Consider the following 11,001-nt stretch of genomic DNA (forward strand, 5'->3'; position numbering starts at 1 on the left):
CAACGCAACAAACTGCGAAACTTGACGCACGACCTTGTGTTTCCAGTCTGACGAATTTGCATGCGTATGAATGGAAGTCTATGGGGAGAAAAGTGCAGTGTGACCGCAGGAACTGGATTTGACACCTGTGACCTACTGTTTTACTGTTTTCCGAGGAGTCTAACAGTATTCAAGTATATACAGTAATTGAATACGTGAAGTTTAATACTAAACTAATTTCGAGAGAAGCTTGTGCTCATGTGCTAATCATCGTGCTAATCACGATCTTCCAATCAAAGGACCCTAAGTTTCTATATATATCCTCATTTGCTTTCTACAACTATCTTCGTCAGGAAGAAACCCCCCTCCTCCCCTTCTTCCACCTTTATCCAGAATGGGAGGCACGCCGGCCCAGTGACTAGCACTGTTGCCGCACAGCAATAATACGTATTTCTGTATTTCTGTGCGGAGTTTGCATGTTCTTCCCATGTCTGCGTGTGTTTCCAGCAGGTTCCCCGGTTTCCTTCCACCATCCAAATATGCTCTATATTATAGAAAAAATAAACCTAAGTCTCTTTTCCTAGATGTCTTGTTTTTAGAAAGTTCACCTTAGCCTCAGCTGCAGGGGAGTTTTGAGATCGTCCTGAGCTCAATCTCCCCTCGCCCCCGCAAAAGGGAGGGAGCCCTGGACTCGAGGATCCTTTGAGCTCGGGGCTCTATCCAGGGCAGCATGCCAAACAAGCTTTTTATAAATCATGAACTAAATGTGAACTCTTGAATCAAATATAAAATAATGCTGAATACTGTAGTCTTCATTCTATAAACAATTCAATAACATTTATCGTTATTCATTTAATTTAATTATCGCTATTATTAATCAAAGCTACAAACAGCACAATATCTTATGCCTGAATGCTTTTAAGATCCTCACAGTCACAGGCCTAAAAACAAGCAAATAATTAATTATAATCCAGACTTAACATTGCAGATTCTTCGATATGATTATTGTGAATGATCAGTGACAATAAATTGTGCAGCCCTATTACAAGGCCATGATTTAAAGGGATAGTTCACACAAAAATAAAAATTTACTCACTATTTACTCTTGCTCAGGTGGTTTCAGATGTTTATGAACTTAAGAAAGTTTACTAAAAGGGAAAATTCTGTCATTTACTCACCCTTAATTAGTTTCAAATTATGAGTTTCTTTCTTCTGTTTTAAACATGAAAGAAGATAATTTGAAAAATATTGGAAAACTCTAACCATTGACTTCTGTACTCATTCCCCTACTAATAGTTACAGATTGTATTAATATATTAATTTGTGTTTAAAAGAAGAAAGAAGCTAATAAATAAGTAAAGAGTGAGTAAATGGTGACAGAATTGTCATCTTTGGGTGAACTATCCCTTTAAGAGACCAATGAAAAACCAGTGAAAATTGAGCAACAGGAAATAATTCAGTTATTTGGCTTGTCTGTGTTTTATGGCACTTTCATTACTCTGACCGCTTTAGCCGGCCGCCACCATGACAGAACAGGTCTCACGGGATGTAAAATGGGTCATTTTCCAGCTTTGCTCTGGGCCATTGCTGTTTCCTAGCTACTGATTACACAGATGTTGGCTTGGCATGCTGATATCTAGGGCAGTCTGTATGAGAGGGGCTTGTAGGTCTGGTGGCGAGAATATTTCCACATGGACAGATGTGCAGGATGTGGGACCGGGCTCTCTGTAAGGGGCAGCGAATGGCAGGAACTTTAGGGAATGATTTCAGATCATGCAATTCTACCTCAGTTAAAAATGAGCAGAATCAAGTCAAATTGATTTCAACTTTTGGATGCAGCAAAAACATATATGATTTTTTTCTGTCAAATTTATGACAAAGTATTAGTACACAGAAAAATCATTTGAGTAAAATCTACTCAGTTTAGTCCCTCTCTAAAATGAGTTAATGTTACTCAAGCTAATGAGACAATGAAAGGATTAATTAAGTGATGATTGAGCACTGATGATGAGCACCTGCTGTTATTTAGCAGAAACACAGAAAAGTAACACAAAACTACAACTGACTTCAGTCATCTTAAATGAAATCAGCTGAAATATTATAAATTGAATCTCTCAAAATCTCAGCAGTGGATCATCTCATCCAATAAGCAACTCCATAAACAGCAACTTTACTTATTTTAACCAGTTTACCTTTTTATAAAGAGGGACCAAATACTCTCTGAACTGAGTAAATTATACTCAGAGGATTTTGCTGTTTATTAATTTAGCTTAAACCAAAAACACTAAACCAATTACACCAACACATCCCATTATAACACTTTAATGAAAGCAAAAATTAAATCTGACTGGCACTAAAACATTGGTTATAAGAATACCTATCTTTTTCAGCAGCGTTGGTTCTGAAAATATTTTTTCATCTGGCTTTTTTTTTTTTTAAAGTTTGTGTTAAAGAGTTATACATCATGAATTAAACCAAAACAACCAGCTTTTAAAAGCAAAAAAAAAAAAATCTCTTTCTCTTTCTCTCTCTCTCTCTCTCTCTCTCTCTCTCTCTCTATATATATATATATATACATATACACAACAGTTCTGTCTGTTTCTCGAATCTGATTGGCTGATAGCCGTGCGAAATTCTGCAATATCAGAACTCCTACAGCCTCTTTACCCTTTGTGTATTACTCCGCCCACATACACCCAGCAAAAAGCAGACACTACAGATCTAAAGTTTAAAAGATGCTTTTAACAGTTTTAACAGCTGTTTAACTGTCAGCTTATGATTTGAATCCAAGGCGGAAGAAAGTAGTTCCTCATACAAAAGGGTTTTTGAGACTCTCCATGTTTGATTAGGTTTTTATATACACAATTATGCTGTCAAACTGTTATATAAACGCAATATCACACTCGTAGCAGTGCCATATGGCTGTATATCGGCACTAGTGGGGGCACTAAGGCACTTGGCCTGCGGCCTCGTGCCAACGCACGCCTTCCACCAGTGCCGATATATAGCCATATCGCACTGCTACGAGTGTGATATTGCTCATATATATGGTAACATATATGGCAATGTTCTGTTTTTAAACTTTGCAAATGTCTTACCTGGTAGTATGATTTAATATGGTACATGAGCACAGACAGGTTTTGAGCTCTTTGGCCGATGTCATTGTTTACTTTGTTTAAACCTTGAACAGTTCCTTCAGGATTTCTGCGAAAAAAAGACAAACATAATCTTGTAACACAAAATCAGCAAGAAACGTCATGTTTCTGAAAACCTGTTTAGCATATTAACCTGCACTAAAGGGCATGAGTAATAATAGCAACAAAACACAGTCTGCTCATTCATTCTGCCTGTTTTTCTCCACATGACTTCATTCCTCAACTAGCCAGCAACACAGCAGACACAAACAGAAAAAAAGCAGCAGAATTGAGCTCAGGTCAAGCTTTGAGAGTTATTTCAGCGCTTCAGAATCCAAACACTGACACAGTGACCTAATACGCTGCTGTCCCATCATGCACTTCTGTCTGGGATCTGCTTCGTCGCACCATTAAAAAAAAAAAGTACACAATCCAAGTCTAATCCATCTCCTCCCTGAATCCATGGGATTACAGTGTCCAGCTTACAACTAAAATAAACTCTTTACTACCTCAGCATCATATTTTGCTTTAAAAATACGAGGTCACAGCATTAACTATCATTTATATGGCACTTTATATACATGACAACCTGTAAATGAGACTGAAATTAAATTTGTGGCAAAAACAGCCCATCCAAGTGCTGTCCAGCTGAACAGACTCACTACAAAGTGGTCGTTCATTGGCATGACAAAGCATACAGTGTTTTGGGTCTCCTGCATGCAATGAGTCATTTAAAAGCCAAAACACATGCCGTCTGGAGCCAGCAACTGCCCAATATTACACGCAAACGATGCAGTATGGGGTCTGGAATGGGAGCACTCGTATTGATCTCATGCAGAAACCCTGTGAACTGAAAAGTCACTGAGAGAACCCTTTCAACTACATGCCCCTGAGCAGCGCACTTAACTAAGAGTCCAATTGCACTGGATGAGTAATTCAAGGCTCAATCGCTAATTAAATGTGTGCCAGGGTTATTAGAGTTAACCAATCCAAAAAACAAAAACGCTTTAATAGGTGGTTCATTCTGCTGTGGCGACCCCTGATTAATAAAGGGACTAAGCCTTTTATGCAAATGTTTTGTATATGCACTGATAACATTCATCAGGGGTCGCCACAGCTGAATGAACCGCCAACTTATACCGCCAGAGTATTTTTTTACACAGCAGATGCCCTTCCAGCTGCAACCCAGAACTGGGAAACATCCATACACACTCATACACTATGGACAATTTAGTTTATTCAATTCATCTGTACCACAGGTCTTTGGACTGTGGTGGAAACCGGAGCACCCGGATAAAACCCACGCCAACACGGGGACAACATGCAAACTCCACACAAAAATTTCAACTGATCCAGCCAGAACTCAAACCAGCGACATTCTTGTTGTGAGGCGACAGTGCTAACCACTGAGCCACTGTGTCACCTTGCCCAGATAATATCTAAAATAAAACGATTACAGGTGAAGCAGTGGCGCAGTAGGTAGTGCTGTCACCTCACAGCAAGAAGGTCGCTGGTTCGAGCCTCGGCGTGTGGTGTTTCTGTGTGGAGTTTGCATGTTCTCCCTGCGTTCGCGTGGGTTTTCTCTGGGTGCTCTGGTTTCACCCACAGTCCAAAGACATGTAGTACAGATGAATTGGGTAGGCCAAATTGTCCGTAGTGTGTGTGTGTGTGTAAATGTGTGTGTGGATGTTTCCCAGAGATGAGTTGCAGCTGGAAGGGCATCCGTAGCATAAAAACTTGCTGGATAAGTTGGTGGTTCATTTTGCGGTGGCGACCCCAGATTAATAAAGGGACAAAGCCGACAAGAATATGAATGAATAAAACGATTACAAATTCTTCTTGCTGCAGTTGTTAAGTGCATCACATGCAGATGGTTAAAAACTGAACCTCCATCATATAATGCCTGGATTTAAAAAGTGTGGGAACTGTATGACAAAAATAACAAACCTATTCGCTACTTCAAATCGCACCTTTCCTATGGAGCTGTGTAATTCCTTTACTGGTCGCATGAAATTAAAATAAAGTTTTTTAGATGTTATCATCAGAATTGTTAGCTTTTAGGATATCTATAAGCTAGTGCGCATCAAAACAGTGGCTAAATTCACATTTAGAAGATATAAACTGATGCAAACATGTAAAGCTTGTAGTCGGTCACTTCTGGCTATATGGAGCAACGATTTGTCTTCACGTCACCATCAAATCATAATTAATTAAATGCTCTCTAGTGTCTGACAAGCCCCGCCCACTTCAATATGCTTCTCGTTAGCTTTTCACTTGATTTGCTTGAGCTCAATCGGTCCTAATGGCAGAGCGGTGGTTAAACAAAACACTATTGGCTGTTTTTAAAAGGGGGAGGAGCTACTATATGTCCCACCCTCTCATCGTGTTCCAGTTGAGATTATGTCAAACATCTAATAAAAATGCACATTTTAAAGCACTTCACGGGACCATTAATACTTTAATAATAATAATCTCTATCATCACCAGAACTCCTTCTTCTCATCACATCACCCCGTCTTGCAGCAGCTTCATTGGTTACCTGTTCATTTTTTAATTGACTTTAAAATCTTGAAGTTAACATTCAAAGCCATCCACAATCTCGCCCCTCCGTATTTGTCTTCCCTCATCCACATTTCTGTTCCTTCTCTGCGATCTTCTTCCTCCCTCCACTTGTCTGTTCCCTCGTCTCATCTTTCAACTATGGGCAACAGAGCATTTAGCTGCTCTGCTCCGCGGCTTTGGAACTTCTTACCACCTGCCACCAGAAACATTGACTCCCTCACACTATTCAAATCAAAACTCAAAACCCACTTATTTAAGATGGCCTTTAATACTTAATTTTATCTGCACTATTGTGTATATTTTATTATTTCTCTTGTTGTTTTATTACTCTTGTTGATTGTATGGTGTCCTTGAGTCGCTAAAAGGCGCCTTTAAATAAAATGTATTATTATTATTATGAGCTCTACTGTTCAAGCTCATTTTATCCACCTTATACATATTTTGATTTATCTTTTTATTAGATTTTATTAGACTTTTTTATTTATGGATGTTTCTGATTTTATTTTCCACACACACATACACACACACACACACACACACACACACACACATATATATATATATATGTCCCTTTAAGTCCCTTTAAGGCACATCAAATTCTCCAAAACTCTTTGCCAAGCTTACGATTAAATTTAATATTAGGAATCACCAATAAAATTAAACAACAACTTTTGTTTCATTTCTAAACGTCTAAATTATTCAAAATCTGCAGAAACTCACATCTGGCCCAAGTCCCTCCCCCAGAGTATCGTCAGTCTATAGCGATCGATGATTGGCTCCTGTACTAGAAGGCAGGGCTTTATTCACCATATTGATAGTTACACTTTTCCCCATTCAAAAAGATATGAGTGACAAGTCTTGTGTATTCAGCTTTTTCTTTTCGGCTTAGTCCCTTTATTAATCTGGGGTCGCTACAACGAAATGAACCGCCAATTTATCCAGCATATGTTTTACGCAGCGGATGCCCTTTCAGCTGCAACCCATCTCTGGGAAACATCATACACACTTATTCATACTCATACACTACAAACAATTTAGCCTACCCAGTTCACCTACACCGCATGTCTTTGGACTGTGAGGGAAACCGGAGCACACGGAGGAAACCCACACGAACGCGAGGAGAACATGCAAACTCCACACAGAAAAGCCAACTGACCCAGCCAAGGCTCGAACCAGCAACCTAGTTGCTGAGGCGACAACAATACCTACTGCGCCACCGCATTGCCCACATTCAAATTACTAAAACTAAAATTAATGTAAAATTTAAACAAAACAACAAAATCTGAAGTTAAAAACTAATTTAAACTATTATTAAAAATTAAAAGAATAATTTAATGATAATATAATGACAAAAATATAATTTGATGTATGTTTAAAAGTGTGTCTTTGGAATTAATATATATATATATATATATATATATATATATATATATATATATATATATATATATATATATATATATATATATATATATATATAATAGAAGTCTTTTTTTATGTTCACCAAGACTACATTTATATTTATATTTATTTATTTTAACAAAAACCGAGCAATTCAACAAAACTGTGAATTATTTTGTTTATTATATTATTCATATTTATTTATATTATATTATTTTTCAGGTAATTTTAATACAAAGCTCAATCTTTGCACATAATTACTCCAGAAATCATTCTAACATGCTGATTTTGTGCTTAAGACATATTTCTCATGAACATTAAAGTTGACAATTTTGTGCTGTTTAGTATCTTTGTCTTTGCTATCATCTTTGATCAATTCAAATTTTTCTAACTAACTAAATAAAAGTATTTCCAACTTCTGAATGTCTTCTGAAATAAAACCTTTAGATAAATAAAACCTCAAACACATTAAAACGGAATGCTTACTGTGCTGATTGAAGTGCTTAGATAAAATAACTGTGTGCAGATGGACATGTACTTACATCTGATTCATGACTTTGTTCAGGAATATGCCATCTATTAATTCAGTGTATTCAGAGAGCACGTTCCCCTCTTTGTCACCTAGTTGTCCTAATGTCTTAACCTTCAAAACACAAACATAATGGTTGGTTAACACAGTGCACCGAAGTCATGAAGTATTGTACAGCAGCAGAGGATCATTCCCCACACAACATCACTTTTGAGAATGGGAAATTTAGTGAGACAATGTATAAATATGTGCACTTCTATACACAATGGAGGAGGATTTAGGCTAACAACAACACTATATAATATATTTTTAGATTATAGGCCAAGGACTAAATGGTCTGATGCAGCTTCAAATGCTTTTTCCACATAAACTAGAATGTGTACATATTATTTGATGATCCATAAATAATTTAATTAAATAATTTTACCATTGCTTCTATCCTAGGTTGTATCCATTTGTCAGCAAAGCATTTTAAACAATTTTAATGTCATGACAAAATTATTATTTTATATCTTTTAATAAGTATATAGGTCAAAAAAGTTATGTTGTTTCATTTTCCATTAAGCATATCTGTACATAACCTTACTCCATCCACATTTTGACACTTTCACAAATGCTGTTATTAACATATACACTCTACTTGCATTTAATATGCTATATACATTAAATATTTTATTTCATGCAAATTTAATTTGATGAACACTTAAATAGGATATCTTGTCTTTGACCCAGAATGTGAATATTATATAGAAATTTCATAATGCATTCAGCTGTCTTATTTAGAGCACGTTGGGTTAGGGCTGGTCGATTAATCGAAAAATAATCGAAATCGACTTTCAGAAACTATAATCAATCCAATTTTTCCAAGTTAATTTCTTCAATTACTTTCCCTACCACGTGTGGACTATAGTCTACAGTACAAACAATCATTATACAATAACTTGCCTAATTACCCTAACCTGCCTAGTTAACCTAGTTAAGTCTTTAAATGTCACTTTAAGCTGTATAGAAGTGTCTCGAAAAATATCTAGTCAATATCTAGTCATTTTAAAGATAAAATAAATCAGTTATTAGAAATGAGTTATTAAAACTATTATGATTAGAAATGTGTTGAAAAAAAATCTCTCTGTTAAACAGAAATTGGGGAAAAAATAAACAGGGGGGCTAATAATTCAGGGGGTTTAATCATTCTGACTTCAACTATATAGTTAGATAGTTAGATAGTTAGATAGATAGATAGATAGATAGATAGATAGATAGATAGATAGATAGATAGCCCTGTGTTAGGGATTATGTAGCCTATTTGGTAAATTTTCAATCAAAACAAATAAGAAAATGTGTTATTCTGACAAATTGTCATATTTTAGTAAAAATGACAGCATTTTCATTTGAAAAAGTCACCACAACTTTACAAATAATAATAATAAAAACGTAATAATCTAGTGAGAGCAAGACAACTGTTCAAGTGGTAACTAAAAGCGATAGTTCACCCACAAATGTCATAATTTACTCATCCTGTACTTGTTCCAACCCTCTGTTAAACACAAAACAAGACAATTTAAAGAAAGCTGGAAACCTGTAACCACCGACTTTCATAGTATCTGCTTTTCCTACTATGGATGTCAACGGCTACCATCTTTCAACTTTCTTCAAAATATCTCCTTTTGTGTTCACTTGAGGAATAAAAAAATCTGTTTTTCCACCACTTGAAGACGAGTAAATACGGAGTATATTATTTATTTTTAAACTTCCCCTTAAAATTTTCCATAGCTGTGTTTTTGTGTGACATTCAACAAAACAGAAACAAATTGTCATTAGTCAAACTAGTTATGAAACCTCTATCTGAGCTTCCGCTGTTTAGATAGCTCGAATACTGACACATTTAAGTTAACATATATGCTGCATCATTTCTCCCAATACAAAACATATAAAACTGCAACTTACCCAGGTGACAAGAGAGCTGCTCATGAACTGCTCTAATATGACAGGAATCTCGCCCTCCATATTAATAATAGAGAGATTTACTAGTCAGAAACACTCGGAGGAAACAAATAAAGCCATATAAATCCAGAACCGATGGTTTATCCCTCTCCACAGACAGCTGAGCAGAGCAAATGTAGCTGCATCATTGAACAGAACAAAAAATCTGCAATTCACAGCGACGCGACGCAGGATTTCATAAGCATGTATTTCATTCCTCGTCAGCAAACTGGCATCTGTTCTGAGATTAAAAATAAACGCAAAATGTTGCTGTTTAAATGGTTCTTCGGGACTGCAGCATCATCAACAGGACCTGTTCGGACATCACGCCGAAAAACTGCAGTGAGGGTGTTCACTGGTCCACCATTTACTGTAACGCTACGTGAAGTTACAAAGTAAACATCAGCGGCAAACAGCAACAAAGTAACGCGGTGTTGATAACTAAATTCAGCAGCAAGACATGTAGTGAGTAAAAGCTGTTCTGAAGGAAATTAAAAGTAGGTCTATGTCTGAAGTGGAAAAGTTTTGTCGTATTGGTGCTTGTCATTTTCTCTCCCCAGCAGCATCTGTCTGATGGCAGTAATTCCATCATGTCAACAGTGGTTTAGTACATCTCTGACCTTAATCTGTTACCATAACAACAGCCGTCAACCCCCAATCACCACCAGTTAAAATATTATAACAGGCTTATTGAGTTTAATCTCCAGGTCTGTGCTTTAACTCGTCAAATTACTAACGAACTTGTCAAATAATTTTTTATTTAAACTTTAAGCTATTTACAGAATATTTTTATTTGTAAGGAAATAAATAGTTTCCCGTGTTAACATCTCATGATTCAGACAAAAATAATTTAGAGCAGTTTAATAAAAATGTAAGGTGAAGTTTTAATGCCCCCTTGCGGAGGATTTGAGAAGTACGCTTTAAACTGGCAGAGCCTGACTTTTTTTTCTTCTGACATACTTTATCGATTTGGGACAACCAGTGTTGGGAAGGTTACTTTGGAAATATAACAGATTACAGAATACCAATTACTCTATTTAAAATGTAATAAGTTACTGTAATTTTTGATTACTTTATAAAAGTAAAGTAACTAATTACATATGATTACATTTTGATTACTTTTAAGTTTCTAATGAACATTTTCAACTAAATAATTTTCAAGCATTTATACAGAGCAGGTGTGAGCTTACAGTAGCTCTGTTTACTGTTAGAATCTCAAAAGCTTTCATCACTTAAATAAAATTAATTTAATTAATTTAAATTTAAAGTAGAGCCACCACAAAACCAGACCTTATCACAATAACATGTTTACTGTTGTTACAAAATCAAAATGTTACTTAGTTGTGCAGGTGATTTATGTGGCATTTGCAATAAAAAAAAATACATTAAATTTTTGCAATTTTCATTTATAAATCG

General features: G+C 36.0%; 1 protein-coding gene across 32 annotated transcripts in view; it reads right to left on the bottom strand.

Moving 5' to 3' along the window:
* Positions 1–10,426, bottom strand: part of ccdc88aa (coiled-coil and HOOK domain protein 88a) — a 177,407-nt gene extending 166,981 nt beyond the window's left edge. For 28 of the 32 annotated variants that reach the window (XR_015493125.1, XR_015493122.1, XR_015493136.1 and 25 more), the window contains exons 1-3: positions 9,550–10,426; positions 7,619–7,719; positions 3,078–3,183 (exon numbers count right to left, since the gene is read on the bottom strand). Coding sequence is in view for 11 of the 32 variants with exons in the window: in XM_087256498.1 (XP_087112624.1) it covers positions 3,078–3,183; positions 7,619–7,719; positions 9,550–9,609 (267 nt within the window). In the remaining 21 variants the exon portion in view is untranslated. Of the gene's footprint in view, positions 1–1,483; positions 1,705–3,077; positions 3,184–7,618; positions 7,720–9,549 lie in introns of all 32 variants that reach the window. The other 4 variants (XR_015493139.1, XR_015493138.1, XM_087256500.1 and 1 more) reach the window with 1 other exon arrangement.
* Positions 10,427–11,001: the final 575 nt, after the last annotated feature.

This window comes from Danio rerio, chromosome 6, assembly GCF_052040795.2.
Source record: "Danio rerio strain M-AB ecotype USA chromosome 6, GRCz13ab, whole genome shotgun sequence".
NCBI lineage: Eukaryota > Metazoa > Chordata > Actinopteri > Cypriniformes > Danionidae > Danio > Danio rerio.